The 16,405-nt window shown below is 48.8% G+C and overlaps 1 protein-coding gene across 1 annotated transcript in view; it reads right to left on the bottom strand.

The window, feature by feature from the left end:
- The window catches only part of Kif5c (kinesin family member 5C), a 161,596-nt gene that overhangs the window by 15,240 nt on the left and 129,951 nt on the right, over positions 1-16,405 (bottom strand). Inside the window, exons 19-25 of the mRNA XM_004636649.2 lie at positions 15,943-16,052; positions 13,914-14,015; positions 13,622-13,682; positions 7,891-7,962; positions 5,329-5,433; positions 2,626-2,842; positions 1,440-1,553 (exon numbers count right to left, since the gene is read on the bottom strand). Of these exons, the coding sequence (XP_004636706.1) occupies positions 1,447-1,553; positions 2,626-2,842; positions 5,329-5,433; positions 7,891-7,962; positions 13,622-13,682; positions 13,914-14,015; positions 15,943-16,052 (774 nt within the window). The 3' untranslated portion in view covers positions 1,440-1,446. The remainder of the gene's footprint in view (positions 1-1,439; positions 1,554-2,625; positions 2,843-5,328; positions 5,434-7,890; positions 7,963-13,621; positions 13,683-13,913; positions 14,016-15,942; positions 16,053-16,405) is intronic.

The raw sequence follows: 16,405 nt of genomic DNA, 5'->3' as shown, positions 1-16,405 counted from the left end.
AAAAAAAAAAAAAAAAAAAAAAAATCAAAGGTTTAGGTCTGTCCTACATCAAGGAGCCTGGACTCTCATGCAGATGATGCTGATGTCCCAAGTGGGTTCTGATATTTGTTTTCTGGTGCTGGAGACTGAGCCCTGTGCCTTACACTTATCAAGCATGCATTCCGCCACTGAACTACATCTCCAGCCTCCACCCAAGTTTGAGAACCACTATTAGGCTTCTCTGTTCTTAGCTGCCCTGTGTGATCTTACATAAGCAGCAGTGAATATCTCACTTCATTTTATCTCAGGTTAGAAGAGGTCAGATCTGAACAGGTGGCCCCTGCCAAGACCGTTTCCCACCTGCCCACCTAGGATATGATGGGTGCTGGTGGGTGCGTCTCCTGCTGTGGCCTGCCCTCATGTTCCCACTAATCTGACCAAGCCCTGGCCTGCTCCTTGGCACTGCTTGGGGTAACACAGGTGAAAGTCACATGGGGACAATCACCAAAGCAAACTCCTTAGGAGTCTTCAGCTGAGCCTTAGCATTGCTGTCATGCCATCCCAGGTAAAGGCTCCAGTCCCTGACACTCACTACCTTCTTACTCTGGCACAGAAAGGAAGGATGGATGAGGAGGAATCAGTGTCCTGAGTCATGCTTGGTCACAGAGGCCTCCCCCCAGGTAAGCTCTCTAGCTCCCAGTGTGCTTCCCTAGCAGGGCATGGAGTCCAAGGACAGCGCCTGAGCCACCCCCTCCTACACAGGGCACTGTTTTCCTACACAAGGATTTCTGGCCACCTACTGTCTGGGTGCCACCCTGCCAGGAACTCTTTTCTCTAGCAACAATGATGCATAGGCTTAGCTCTCTCCTTCTCTTCTTCTCTAAAGCATATCTCTTCTTCCCTTTGGAGCAATGCTGGCAAGGTAGATTGTAAGAGAGAGGCTTATAGGCCAGCATCTCAAAAGCCTATTTGTTGTGGTCCAAAAGTAATCATAAAAATGGCTATTTTGTGGCTTTTTTTATATTCAGATCCTGAGATTTAAAGCCATCTGCCCCTTTCATGTATCCTGGGTAAATTTATTCAGCTGATGAATAGGTAATGTCCCTTTAGAGACCAGCTGCTATAGAAGGAGGTCCCAAAGACAGAAAAAATCTCCAGGGCATCACTCACTACACCTCCCTTGTTCCCTGAGGCAATTAGGCCAGGCCTGGCCCAGAGTCCTGAGTGCTCCAGGTGGCTCCACTGGAAAAAGCCAGGCTGAGAGGAGGCTTGGTCCAGGTCTCTGCTCACCTGGACCTCAGGGCCTATCCTGAAGTACAACTGAACTTCTCTCTATCGAATTTCATATGCATGTGGCTGAGATGGCCAGGTTGGAGTTCAAGAAAGGGGATAAGGCTCTGTCTCCAAATGTGACCCATAGCTTCTCCAAAAAGAAAATACCCCCGACACCATGGACTCACTCTGTATTTATTTCTGGTAGTTAGCAGAGTTGGAAGAGCCACCGCCTCCCCCTCGGATGGCGTGGACTGCTGTTGGAGACGAGGCTGGGTAGTGTCCGGGGCGAATGGGCTTGGCTGTATCCAACACAAAGGAGAGAAAAGACATAGTCACCAAAAGCTGCAACAGCAGCCCAGACACGTATGGCGCCTGGGTAACAGCCAGAGTCACAGTGCTTCTCAGCATGACAGTCACCTCCACCACCAGACCTCTCTGAAAAGGGGGCTCTGCCCTAGCAGCAGCACAGTTAGTGACTCCAGGATATCCAGATATCTCCAGAATAGAGACCTTACGCATCAATCAGTATATCTTCAAGTAAGAAGATACAGCTAGAAACAAAGGATCTCCTTTTTACAGTGAGGTTGAGCCACGGTTTCCTTAAGGGTTTCATAGCGATCTGTGTAGTCCCTGAAATCAGATGCAGAATTTTAACTGCAATGTGTTTTTCTGGGGAGAGAGTCCACAGATTTCAGTAGATTATCAAAGGACATGAAATCCAATAAATTCAATGAATCACTAAGGAATTTTAAAACTAGAAACTTCAAGTTGCTGGTTTGCAATACATCTGCACAGCAATATCTGATGGGAAATAACACAACATGTTATTAGAGATGTTTCAAGTTAAAACTCTTTACAGGTTATCCCTAAAACCCTTCATTTCTTATGGCTTTAACCTGGCAACTTTGGCTGCACCTTCATCTTCTACGTCAGCAAAATGTGCCAATCCATCGGGGTCCCCCTTGGCAGCCTATAACCACACCTGATCACCCATGTCAGCCTGGCTCTTTCCAAGCTATGTCCAGACCTGCACTGAGAAGCAGCTTTCTCTGAGGTTGCCAGCTACATACAGGCTCTTCTGTGGTCCTGGCTGGTGCAGAACACAAGGGACCCTCAGGGTGAGAACTCATATATCCCAGTGTTTCCAAATGTGTGCCTTTATTTATCGCCAAAGCTCTCTTCCTGCCACACAGGATAGGGGCCTCAGCTCAGCTCAGAACTCTGGAGAACTGGAGTGGACAGCAGGTGCCCGCTGGCCCGAGCTGCCGCGGGAGCCAAGACTCTCTGGCCCATCACAGCCTCTCAGGTTTGGGCTGACTGGACGAGGCTCCCTCCAGCTCTAGCCCCCCAGGTGTGACGGAGCACGCCTACCGATCTGGGCCGAATGCGCCCTCCGGGCCATGTTCTTGGCTCGCACCGCCTCCTTGATGCGATCCACCTCCTGCTGGTAGCGCTTGCGGTCGCGCATGGCGTTCTCCTTGGCTTCCTTCAGCGCGCTCTCCAGTGCCTTCACTCGCTCAGCCGTGGCTCGCAGCCGCTTCTCCAACTTGGGCAGCTCACAGCGCAGGTCCGCGTTGTCCCGCACCAGCTGAAGAGGTAGGAAGACAGCCAATCACCGCGGTGGCCTGTCCCACCAGCCCCCACTGGCAGGACCACCCGAGCTCGATCAGCTTTGACAGTCCTTAGACCACATGCTTGAGGAGCCATAAAGGAAGACAAAATACCACACCGTGGGACTCTGGCCTGCTGAAGTCATGATTCAGGGTGCACAGGAGACCGGGCTCAGGAGGGAAGGTAGAATTAAAAGCCACCTTCAGCCAGGCATCCTGGCATACACCTGTAATCCCCTCGCTCGGGAGGCTGAGGCAAAAGGGTGCTGGAAGCTCCAGGACAACCTGGACAACACAGCGAGACCCTGTTTCCACAAGAGCAAAACAAAACAGAAAAGACATCTCCACCCACAGAAAACTTTCAATTTGGGGCAAGATATACTTGTGTTTGTTTGTAGGGGTGGGTGGAAGACAGTGTGAAAAATTTTACTACTAGGATATTAGCGTGAGAAACCTGAGTTTTGTGTTGTGTGGTTTTGTTTTTGTGATACTAGGAGTATCCAGTTCCTCTGCATTGGGCCACATTGCACTCTATTTTAAAATTTATTTTTTTGACAGGGTCTCACTAAGTCTCTAAATTGTCCAGGGTGGGCTTAAAACTTGTGATCCTTCTGTCTCAGCCTCACATAGTTTTGGAATGCACCATACCCACTTAAAGCTGAAACTGTGTGTGTGTGTGTGTGTGTGTGTGTGTGTGTGTGTTACCAAAAATCAAACTCACAAACTCACGTTTGCCAGGCAGGCACTGCACTGCTGAGCTGTATCCCTGGCTGAGAGATTTAAAGTCAGCTCAAAAGTACTTGGTGAAAATGAGATCAAGTTTCCATGTGCATTTATTGTGTATCACAAGCATACTACTTTTTTTTTTTTTTGAGGAACTGGGGATTGAACTCAGATCCTTGCACTTGCCAGGGAAGTGCTTATTCTACTGAGCCATCTCCCTAGTCCCCAAGCATACTACTTTTTAAACAAGGGAAAAATTCTGAAGCAGTTGGTGAACACTTCATATGTTCTAGAGCTTTCTATGGGCACATTTACTGCAGAACCCCTCCCTATAGTAGTGCTGAGTTTAGACCCAGCTTTGCAACAGATCCAGAGGTGAACAGGAAAGAGGAGACTGCAGCTTGTTTCTCCCTGAGAATCACAAGTAAGAAGGCACAAGCCAGCCCCAGGGAGAGCTCAGTGCCAGCTCTGGCACCTCCTGGCACCTGACCTGAAGAGCTCATGGAGTCCTGAGTTTCACATGCATAAAATGAGGACGACTGCACAAGGCCGTGGCTGGCACAGGCAGCACATGTGGTGAAGTAAAGAAAGCTTGGAAACTCAGAAAGCACTTTTATCAAATCGAGGTGCTGCTGGGTCTGACCTGCTTTGTTTGCCCCAGCACCAGCTCTACTGCTAGGCAGTCAGTGGATTTTTAATAAATATTCAATGAATTCCTGAATAAAATAATGAATTGCAGAGTCAGATTTCAAGATGCCTGGCAGTTTCTGCTTCTACATATCTCATCAACAATTTGCCTGGATGGCTTCGACTAGGTGATCTGTCATCTCCTTTCTGGGGAAATTCCGACACTAGCATTGTTGAAAAGACCTAACAAGTCAAAGAGAAATGACATCCCCTCTGCCACACAATGCAGGAAGTGGGGCCACCTCCTCCACATCCCAATCCTAAAGTGGGAAAACAGTCACAGGCAGGGCAGCTTAGGCAGCGAGGACCAGAGCAAACACCCTCCCTCAGTTGTGTGTGTGTGTGTGTGTGTATGTGTGCGTGTGTGTGTATACAGTCATCTGCCTTTCACCCAAGCAAACGGTAGGGCCTGGCAAGGATCGGAGAGGGCACCACGGATGTCCAGGAAGGGCTGAGGCACAAGGCTACTGGTTCCAGGGTCTGTTCTCCCACTATAGGGGTGAGGCAGTTCATTTCCTCAGGTACATGGTCCAGTCCAGGGGCCCACTCTGCATCCTCAGGGGCCTCTGGGTTCACAAAGGTGCCCCATGGGCGTTGTGGGAGACACCAAGGCTGCTGGAATCCAAGGCTCGCAGGAAGGCAGAATGAAAAGACAGGACTCTGGATGCCCCACTCTCAAACTCTAGAGCTTCCACTCCATTAGTTCTCTGTTCCTGGCTCCAACCATAAGGAATTTTTTACATACAAAGGAAGTCATTAAGCACAAAAATACTTTTTTTTTTCCTTTTTTGAGATAGAGTTGCTATGTTGCTTAGGCTGTTTTCAAACTCCTGGGCTTGACTGACCCTCCCACCTCAGCCTCCCTCGTATCTGGGACTCCACTTTGCCCAGGACTAGAAGGGTTAAAGACCCTTCCAGCATGCACATTCTCTGATTACTGATGATGAGTGATCTTTTTACCTCTGTATCTGGTCCTCCTCCACACAATGCAGTCATGGTGAGGCTGCCCTCCAGGGGACAAAGGAAGCAGACAGAGGCAGAAGACCTCTCCTACCTGCTTGTGCACCTTGGTGAGCTGCTCCAGGTTGTTCTCCAGGAAGGAAATCTTCTGCTTCTGGGCAGCACTGCCCCCACCATCATCACTGTCCAGCTCCACGCTCTGCGCCAACACCGTACAATCAGCAGTAACCGGCACACTGCCCACGACCACCCAGTGACAGTGCACACGACTCATTTTAAACCTTTTATTTGAAATCCCAAATCCCCCCCCCCAGGGTGAAAACAAAACAAAAAAAAAAAAGTTCTACATTTTAAATTCAATGAACTTCCCAACTGATCTCTTTGTTTGGCACCAAAAGTGTTGCCCAAAGGGGCTATTTTTTAGAGGGCCAGAAGGGAAAAAAAAAAAAAAAATCATCAAATCTGCCTTTGAAAGCTGCAGATACTTTCTCTACAGTGAAAGATACCTTTTCTTTGCAAGCAGGCAGAGATTTTTCTTTTCAAAAGAAAGAGTTCCAAAACTTACTGAGAAGAACCAGTGTAAAACTTAAACCCAACACCCAAATTTGGCTTCAACCATCAGGACCAGGTAATAAGTGACCGTGGTGCCACTGGAAATCCCAGTGGCCTCAGCCCACCCCTTCAGTTTCCAATTCTACAAAATTCCTCACAGAGCCAGTCCCAGCATAGTCACCTCCAGGTGCTGGGTAAACCCTTGAAATTTATCAGATCTTGGAATTGGCAAAACACTTAACTCCTGGCAAGCTAAGTAGCACAGATAAGTGTGAAACACATGCGAAAACACATCCTGGAATTAAAAAAAAAATGGTAAAACACTGTGGATTCCCATGAACATAGAAGATATCATCCTTTTTCGAAGGGCAATGGCTTTAGGACAACTCTCCAGTCTAAAGCACAGCTTCTCAACTTGAAGCTCTTCAGAATCCCTGAGAAGGGGACTTGCTGAGGTTCAGATTGCTGGGACACTTCCAGTCTCAGATTCTGGAGATCTGTGGTGGGATCTGAGAATTTACATAAACAATTCTCAGGTGACACCCATGCCTCTGGCCAGAGGAGCACACACTGAAAACCAGGAGCCTAAAAGTAGCTTGTTCTTAGAGAGCTTATATGACAAAGTCAGAGCAGTCTGATCTCGATTTCTTAACCTTCCCTCTGACCAGAGGCTCCTTCTGGCCATGGCTTCTACCTCCTCTCTGTGACTGAGTCTTTTCAGTCCATGTCACAAGCTCCTTGGATGCTCTCCAGAATACCCACTAGTGTGCTGGCCTCCCTCTCCTACCTGGTCCAGGTTCCATGGTCACATGCATTTTGCTGATTGTGTTCATTATCTACCCACCTGACCATTGCCATTCAGGCCTTGAAATCTCCCATCATTCTCTGCCTTCCGTCTTTACTTGCATGCCTAAGATTCTAAGCCATGCTGTCATGCACCAAGCCAAATCCACTCTCTGCCTCTCAGCTGGAAGCTCACACCATGTATTCAACCTAGTAAATGCCCTCTGTGGCTTCTGGAACCTTTTCTGGTCTTCTTAAGCTTCCTGTTCTCTTCCTCCTTCTCTATCATGGACTGAGCCTCTACATTAGCCAAGGGTCCAAGTCACCAGGCCTGACTTCTTTCCATGATGTCAGAGTTCCCTATGAACAGTTCCAGCCTGACTTTACTTCTCCAATAAGAAAATGGGTCCCTTCTCCCTATCCAGGCTAATAAAACCATCCACACTATTAATTCTACTCCTATCGGATCTAACTCCACTGATTTCCTCTTCTTAGTCTGTGTAACCTCTCTTTGCTCCTTCAGACACGTGCAAACGAGCACTCATGCACACATTTTCACACGGATGCCACATCTAACACCTTCAGTCCTCTCATCTCTCTGCTGTGACCCACTGCTCCCATTCACAACTTCTAAACACTTTGGAAGAGCCTCAGGCTGCCTGTACCTCTTGCTCTGAGCACCCCAAACAGGGAGGCCTCCCCACAAGATCACTGTGTGCACCATGAAGCAGCTCAGTGGTGGAAAGCCCACAGACCTACACTCCATCTCCAACTCTGGCCCATCCTCATGGTGCAGTGTGGAGTAAGTCACCTAGTGCCTCAGCCTTGCTTCGCCTCTGCAGCACAGGAATGCCAGGTCCCGATGCCGTGGCTGCTGGGGAGAGCAAGGAAGATCCTGGTGCTACAGCCCCTCACACACTGACTGCCACCTCCTGAAGCCTCCTCACAGACTAGAGAGGGGCTCTCTCCATCTGCTGTCCCCAGGCCTCCGGGTGATGCTGCTGCTGTCTGGTGACCAGACTGGATTGCTCCTGAACCAGCACGGTGCTTGCACACAGCAGGGAACAGAGAAATGGATGTTCACTTCAAATGAAGGCCAGGGAAAGCACTGTAAGTTTACTAAGAAGGAAAAATCAGATGAGAAATGTGCCGAAGAAATTTTTGCCTCTAGCACATTCTTTTAATAATATTCTCTGGCACGAAGTAATTAATTTTTAAGCAGAGCCAGCCCCAATTTAAGCATGAAATAGTTCAACTGAAGATGATTCTTCCCACCACATTTTCTCTTCTTCTCCGACCCATTCAGTTAAAGAGAACTCACTTTTTTCACTCGGGTGGTCAGATCCTGGACGAAGAGTTTGCGTAGGTTATGAAGAGTCTGTAGCTCTCTAGACTGGAAGAGATGATTGTGAAAAACACCACCTCAGCAAGGCACACACCAAATTTGTGTTTGTTCTAAGTCATTAAGCCACACATCTCCACTTGTTTTTCCTCAGCCTGCACTGACACTGCGGGAGCCACATGACCCTGGGACATGGCTCCGCACAAGCCCCAGCCCTCAGCCTAGCTCAGCTCAGGAAGATCTCCCAGTGCGGTGCTGGACACCCTGAAAAGGACCACTTGGATCAAAGCTGCTCTGTTCTCAATGGAATCTGTTCTTTTCCTCAACCACAAAAATCCAAGTGTTCTCCCCTAAATTCCTAGTAGGCCATTTTGCATCATAGAGTCCTCTTCAAAACTTTATTATGAAAACATTATATATAAGCCAACCAATTTAAAGTAGAAGTTGAACATAAGTTGGGTCTGGCCTGGCAGCTAACATTTCCCAAGTTTCTGCACCTCTTTGCTGTCTATAGCAGGAGCACTCCTGGATGAGGCATTCTTAGACTCTCACAGGGTGACAGAGTGAGTTACCCAAGCCTTCTGTGTCTGCACCTTATTTGTAACATAAGGATGAAAACAATGGCTGTCTCATCAGTGGTGTCAAGATTAAATGAGATAATCCTTAGAAAACTCTTAGAACAGTCTCTGGCACATAGTAAGTGTTCAATAAACATTAATATGATTTCATTAATGATTTATGATAGCCATTTCTTTACTATGATTTTTTGTTGTTTTTTGGTTGTAACTTTCACTGTAATCAACTTCTTAGGGGCATGTTTTTCTTTCATTTTGTTTGTTAAGTTTTTTTGTATTAGCATACATTTGCAGTACAGAATGATTACATTCATCGTAGAGAGTTGGTGCACAGACATAGTACATCTTCATTCCTTTTTCCTAAATCTCCTTCATGTTGGATTAATTCCTACAAATGAACGCTTAGGGATCAGAACGCGGAGACAAGAGCCTGCGCCAAACCTGGTGACCTTATTTTCTGCCACTCAGAACTTGGTGCTTTCACTCTGCATATATGTTAGGAGCTGGGGTTATAGCTCAGTATAGGAGCACTTGCTCAGCATGTAGATGGTGCTGGGAATCAAGGAACCCCTCAAAAAGGAGGGGTGCAATGGAGATGTTCCTTGCAAAATATGGCCCAATTATAAGGGAGGGGATAAACACCTCAGTGTAAATGACGTAACTTGAATTTGCCTTCTCTACCACAGAATGCAAAGGGATACAGCTCACACAGGCTCATGATGAGAAGGAAGAAACAGGCCGCAAAGCCATGAAAATACTAAGTCTCTTGGAATAAGGATTCTCTGTTAATTTAAGGCCTTATCGTTGGGCTCAATCCCATATTGCAGTAGGAAGCACCTGAAGTCAACTGTATCCTTGGGTGAGGTAAATTTCTTTCTGCAGGAAGCCCACCGATCTGTTACTATGAATGATGTGCACACGGCGCCTGGCAAGGCGGGCCACAGGAGGTGCCCGGCGCCCATAACTGTGCAGCGGCGCCGGCCACCCCTGCCAGCACGAGCTCAGTCCTCAGTACCCGCAATGCCTGCAACCACCCTGCATGCTCTCCCTCTACTGCAGTGATTGTACTACTGACGGAACTACAATCACAGCTAGTGCTCTCCATACCAAGCACTACCACCCCAAAGGGAAAGGAGGAAAGGGTCCTTTGTATCCCAGTGCACTTCCTTGAGATATAAGAACTCAGTAACATAGGAGCCCAAGTTTGGACATTTTTTCCTAGTTTTGAGGTAGACCCCAAAATAAACAGCTTGGGAGGGGCAGTTAAAAGGTGTTTAAAACAGCTTGTATTTAGCTACATTTACACTTAGGCAACTACCATTTAGCTCCTTCCAGCAAAGACTTTTCCTCCACCATATTCACAACCACTTCTCTACTCCCTGACTCCTCCCAAGCCTCTTCCTGTCACAGTCCACTGCCCTCCATGTGAGAGCTCAGGTCTTAGCTTCCTGGCACAGTGGACAGGCAGGGTTGGATCACAGAGGTGGCCAGCACAGGAAGAGACTAGAGCCCAGTGTCCTGTTGAAGCAAGGTGCTGTGCGGTGCTCAGGGACACATCCATGCCCATGGACCCTTCACAGCATGGTGCCAGGCTATGGGCATCCCAGACTTCAACACCCCAGGTCAGTAGGCTTTATTTACATCCCTCTCTCCAACACGCAAACAAGCAAGCAGGCCTCTCACCAGGAGGGGTGGGAAGAGACAGCCAAAGAGAGCAAATGAGCCTGTCTCCCCAGAATATGTATGGCTTGGAAGGAGTCCACGGCCTAGGGAAGGCATCTGAGTCTAAGATTGCAGCCTTGGCTTGAAAAGCATGTGTGTGAAAGATAGACAGAGAGAGAGGGAGGGATAGAGAAAGAGGACAGGAGGAAGGGAGAGATGTGGGGAGGGAGAGGATGAGGGCCACCATGTCAGTGGGTCTGTCCTCACGGGGGGGAAGGGGGAGTTTGCAAGAGCAAGGTTATGCAAACACATCCAGATGAGTGTGGAGTTGTGAGTGAGCACATGGAAGGTAAGGAGAAGGAAAAGTGGATACAGATGGGGAGGCTAGTGCTGAAGATGTGTCATTCAGCAACACCAAAAAAGCAAGGAACTGGTTCCATTTCCTTTAAATGTCAGGGAGAAAGCATGAGTGTGTGAGTGGTAGATGAGCCTGGTATAACGGCAACCTTGTGTGTGAGGGTGAGTGTGACAGGTGATCTACGAGCGCGACGGAAATGGGGAAACAGGCATGCATGTGCGAATGTGACTGCAGAGTGCTGAGGAGGCAACGCACTGAGCACATCTGTGCCAAGTATGCAGCTGAGTGTGCAAATGGGTACGAGTGAGGAGTGTAAGCGTGAGAATGAACAAGCCCACGGGTGACCTGTGTGTATGAGCAAGAAAGTGTGATCATGAGTGAGCCTGTGAGTGGCCACATATGGGAGACTACATGAGCGTGCACCACGTGCGTGGACGACGGTGCAGGACTACGGGTCATGGAGAAGTGTGGCTGAGGGGTGAGAACGGCCATGTGGGCACACATGTGTACCTGGGTGACCTGCGTGCATCTGTGCATGAATGAGTTGTGGGTATGAGGGCAATGAAGGTAGGGATAAGAAAGGGAACAACTGCGCAGGGCATGGGTGTTGGGGGAGCGCCGGGACTTGTGGGATAAAGAGGAACATACCCTGAGTACCGTTCATCTTGAGCTGCTGGGAATATAGTGAAATTTCAATGTTCCATATTTTCTTGAATTTCTGTAATTACCTATAATTATGAGTGCCACTTATCTAGTCAAAGAGGTGTAGACGAAGAATTCTGTGGCCTCATTTGAGGTCCCCCAACAACCCCTCTCCCCACAGACTTCCCTACTTCCTCTCAGCACCAGCACCTTCCTTCCATCCTGATGCTGTGCCTGTTCCCTCCTTGGCCCTCAGGAGCAGTGCAAAGGAGCACAGGAGCCAGGGTGCAGCAGCCAGAAGCGAGCCACTGCCTGCCTCCTGCTGGGTCCCCAGGCTGTTGGTCCCTGGCTCAGACCCACTCGGTTTCACACAGCCTGTACGGGGCCAGCATGGAGGGCTGCATGCGGAGCTTCTCGTGTACGAGTCTTAACTCATCTTTCATCGACTGAGCCAATGGTGGAGTGGCTGTCTTCAAGCCCAGGCTGAGGGGTGTGCTCGGTGCTCATGGAGAAGGAAGCTCAGGCCCTTCAGAGCCAGGGAAGCAGCCCATAGCATGGCTGAAACGCAACCTGGCCCGAGGAGGGCAGCAATGTATGACAGAGTTTCCAACACTGAGCCCCCCCCCCCCAAGGTACACAACTCCCTGCAGGTTTCAGTAGCCTCGCTGGCTGCACCCACACAGCCTTCTCCTCTTTGCCTATCGTCCACCCATCTTTCAGTTGCAACCATGGCAACCCCTGTGCTGCCCCCACTGTGCCAAGCCTGTGCCCTCCTAAGGGCCTGGATAGAAGATGCTGCCTCCGCCTGGGATGCCTTCCCAAGAAGCAGCCCTGGCTTATTCTGCCCTCTTCAATTCTCTACTCCAATGACACCTTTTCACAGTGTCTCCTCCAAGCACAACCCCTCCAGCTATCTGACACAGCACAGTAGCTCCACCCTTATCTACCTGGGGATTCTAAGATCCCAGAGATCCTGAAATCACAGAGAAAGTCAGATCCTATCTGTGCTATTTTTTTCTTACACTTACATAGTTATGATACATTTTAATTTATAAAGGGTTAATAACTAATGATAAAATAGAACAATGGAGGGCCAATGAGATAGCTCAGGGGACTAAGTGCCTGCTTAGGCAAGCCTAGGGACCAGGGTTCCATCCCTAGCACCACATGCCACATTGGCCCCAGCCCCAGGCGCACAGAACTGGCCGCTGAGACCGGGCACGGTGGTGCACACCTGTAATTCCAGAGCTGGGGAGGCCAAAAAACAGGAGGATCACTATGAGTCCAAGCTGCATAGTGAGACCCTGTACCAAATACATCAAAATAGTAATAATAATAATAATAATAATAATAATAATAATAATAATATAATATGAATAATAATTTTTTAAAAATATAATAAAATAGAATAATGGTAGCCAGTCATGGTGGTATATGCCTAGTATCCAAGAACTCAGAAGGCTGAGGCAGGGGGATTGCCAAAGTCTAGGCCCACCTGGACTACAGAGTGAGCTCAAGACTAGCCTGAGGGCCGGGGAGATGGCTCAGTAGAATAAGCACTTCCCTGGCAAGCACAAGGGCCTGAGTTCAATCCCCAGTTCTGAAAAAAAAAAAAAAAAAAAAAGACTAGCCTGAACTGTAAAACAAGACCCTACTTCACACACACAAAAAGAACAATTGTAATAATAAACCATATGAAAAACTAAATACACACAGTTTTTCTGTCAAAGTATCTGAATTCTTCATTGCATTACTGTAATATTTTAGGCAACTGGTAGACTTCAGGCAACTGAAACATCACAAAGGGAAATGGGGGGGCAGCCACTGCTCGTGGCCCTTCACTGTGTCTGTCCCCGCTTCAAGCAGGCTCTGTGAAGGCAGGGTCTCACCTACACCATTGATTGGTACCTCCATGCCCCCACAAGGCCAGCCCTTACAGTCTGCTCAGTGAGTATCTGCTGAACATGGAGGGGCAGGACCACAAAGTGCAGGGGCTGTGGTGTCTGACATGCAGGTAAGGGTTTATGATTTGGTTTAAGTCTTACTTGTAGGCTCTAGGGTTACAGCTCTCAGGATGGACTGTGTCAAGGCTGGGGAATAAATTCTACTAACCCCACTGTTTCACAGGATGTTTTAGGTCCAAAATGATACTTAAGAAAGAGGTACAAAGGGCTGGAGAGATGGCTCAGTGGTCTGAGGCACCTACTTGGAACAGGCTTGGCAAAGCACAGGGACCGTGGTTCGATCCCCCAGCACCACATGCCAGCCAGCTCTGCCCCCAGGTGGGCTGAGCTGGCCATACATACACACACACACACACACACACACACACACACACACACACACAAAATAAATGTAAAAAAGAAAGAAAGAAAAAAAAAAAGAAAGAGGCACATAAGGTCCTGACAAGCAATTCAGCAGTGCACAAACTAGTCTGGGCCCTGCACATGAGCTGTAGGGAACGTGGACTCACCACTGTCTCCTCCAGGCCCTTAAGATCTTCTCTGGCTTGTTCCCTTTTATCATTGAGCAATCTGAAACACAAAATAGACTCATCAACCACCAAAAGGGAATCAGAAGGAGGCAGCGACTACCTGCATCTACAGATAAATCAACTAAACAAGCCAACACACACACAAGTAGTGTGGTCTGTTTTTAAATTAGCTCCATCTAACTGGAATATCTGGGTCTCAGAATCAGGAAAGTAGAGTGTTTATGACCTCCCAGGGATGAAAAAGAACAGGAGATATTTAACGTGCACTCACAAGAGCTTTTCCAGTTTCATTTCTCTCTCTTGGTCCTCTATTTTCAGCTTGTTATAATCAGAACTGAGCTTCTCCTGTTCCAGTTGCAGTTTCTGATTCAAACTGAAATTGAGAGGAAAAGCAATATATTCCAAATCAGTCTCAAACTCTGAGTCATCCAGCTAAAACTGTGGTTCTGTTCCAACCCCATTAGTTCTGTGCAATAAAGGGAGCAATTCATGAGGATTTTGAGGGATCAGAGAAGAACCTCACAGCATCTTCACTGTCCAAGTGAAAACTAATTTCTGGGGAGCGTGGAGAGGGCATGAAACAAAGGTTTTGGGGACGTACGGATAGTTGGCTATGTGTAAGAGCCTCCGGGGACAGTAATACACTGAGAAAAGGCTGATGTTTTAGAACACAAAAGTGTCCCCTTAGAATCTGTCTGTTTCCTGGACTACACAGATGACAAAAATCCCCTGGGGTAGCCTTATTTGGCCATGGTGACCTGTCTTCCACATCTCCCAAGTCCAAGTGCCTGGATGAGGCAGGGACAACTTGCATTCTGTGACCCAAGAGGAGGCGTTCAGAGAGAGGAATGATGAACAGCAGAGTTGGGCTCTAAGGAAAACCTAAGCTCGCCATCTGGTTGGGGCTCTTGGTCAACACATGAGCCCAGTAGGCACCAGACCTTTAGTGCGTCCCTATCTCATAACAGTAATGGAACAGAATATATGCTGCATGAAGGGAAGCCTAGGGTCCATTTGAAAGGCAAAGACCTAGGAAGCTTCCCCATCCACCAGCTGGCTCACGGGCCCTGCTCTTTCTCACCTGCTTTCCCCCCTCCTCCTTCTCTCTCCCAGCTGAATATGTCAAGGTTGATTCATCAGAATAATGAACAAAAAAGAAGCATATCGTGAGAGGTGGCACGGGGGAGGCCTAGAAGGAAAAGGGGAAAGGGATGCCCAGCGCTGTCCTCCCTCGGCCGAATGTGTGCACAGAGCCCACCCCACCATGGAGCTTTTGCTTCAGCTGCCATTTAGCTCTTCCATGGTGCAAATGCACTGTGCAAACAGCTCGTGTACACAGAGAGGAGATCTGGATCAGTAGTCTGGAGAATTAAACTCTTAACTCCAATCTGATTCCTGTTTAGCAATATGACCTTAAGTAAAATAATGTAACCTTGCTTCTCAAATGGAAACCTGTTTCCTCATCTACAGGAAGAGGAAGGGAAGTCTTGATCAAGTGGGATGGGTATCAGGGGATGGAATGACATTTCATTGTCATTGTTTTCTTTGTAATCTTATGCTTTTCATTGGGAGCATTCAAAAACAATATTCCACAAAAGGCTCAGAGACTGCCGAGGGAATCCACTGTGCATAATCACTAAGAAGCCCCAGAAGGGAACCCAGAGGCCCTCAGGGCTGGGAGACTTGAGCTGCCTATGAAACAAGGTAAAGGCCGAGCTGAGCGGGGAGGCTGTGTTATGGAGCAGGGCTCCCCTGCAGCCCCACCAATGCAGGGATACAGCCACAAGGGAGAGTCCCCCGGGCTGACTTGCAGGGATCCATCCTAGCACTATGGACCACGGCACTGCAATAGGTGACCGGGTGGCTGTGTGGTGCAGTGAACAGGTGCATGTTGGGCTGAAGTAGTGGCAAGAGCTGTCTTCTCTGGAAGTTATGAACATATCCAAACCCCTAGGTCAGGCCCAGTTGCTTTTCTTGTACTTTCACACAGCCTCATCACCTGGGGCAGGTGTCTGCTGGCAGAGTTGCCAATAATGTGACCTTGCCCCAGGTTGGAGTGTGACAAGGGGCGCAGCTGGCCTCGCCTGCCACCTGCCTCCCCAGAGCCCCAGAAGGCTGGACTCCAGATGGGAGAACAGACCTCAGGGCAGCACGCCCAGCCCAAGGTGACACCACGGAGGAGCACAGAGGCCCCAGAGTGAGGGCACTGGCCCTGTGCCAAAGGCCAAATGCCCCCGTGCTGGCCCAAGAGGACTGAGCCATGGCTACCTCCATGCCCTGCAAGCCCCCCGCCAACTCACTCCCGAATCTCATCAATGATTTTCTGCTTCTCCTCAATTTCGTCTCGAAGCCTGGACAGCTGCTTCTGGTGAGCTTCCCGGTGGCTCTCCATCTGCTGCTCCAGCGCCCTCTGTGAGCCAGGCCAGGAGAAATGTGTCATCCACTCATTGGCACCCAGCCCACAGCATGACAAGCCCTGGATCTGGATCTACCTCCCTCGATGTCAGGCCCCGAAACAAAGCAAGCTTCTGGCTCTGTGCCCTCAGCACCTGGCCTTGCTTTATTGGGACAGCACAGCCCAAAGATCTGTAATAAAACTGAGTAGGCCCTCGAAGTAAATCAGCCCCCTGATTGAACAGAAAGTTCCCCCGACCTTCTGTAGCCTGCCAGAGCCACATGGCCATCCAGCCAGGTTAGTCAACACATAGCCACTTACTACCCAAGTGACCCCTCACATGAACCATGTGGCCTGTGTGAGCCACA

This window comes from Octodon degus, unplaced genomic scaffold (genome assembly GCF_000260255.1).
Source record: "Octodon degus isolate 3935 unplaced genomic scaffold, OctDeg1.0 scaffold00082, whole genome shotgun sequence".
In the NCBI taxonomy this organism is placed as follows: domain Eukaryota; kingdom Metazoa; phylum Chordata; class Mammalia; order Rodentia; family Octodontidae; genus Octodon; species Octodon degus.
Note: the sequence above shows the minus strand (reverse complement) of the source record. Positions and strands in the feature narration are given on the sequence as shown.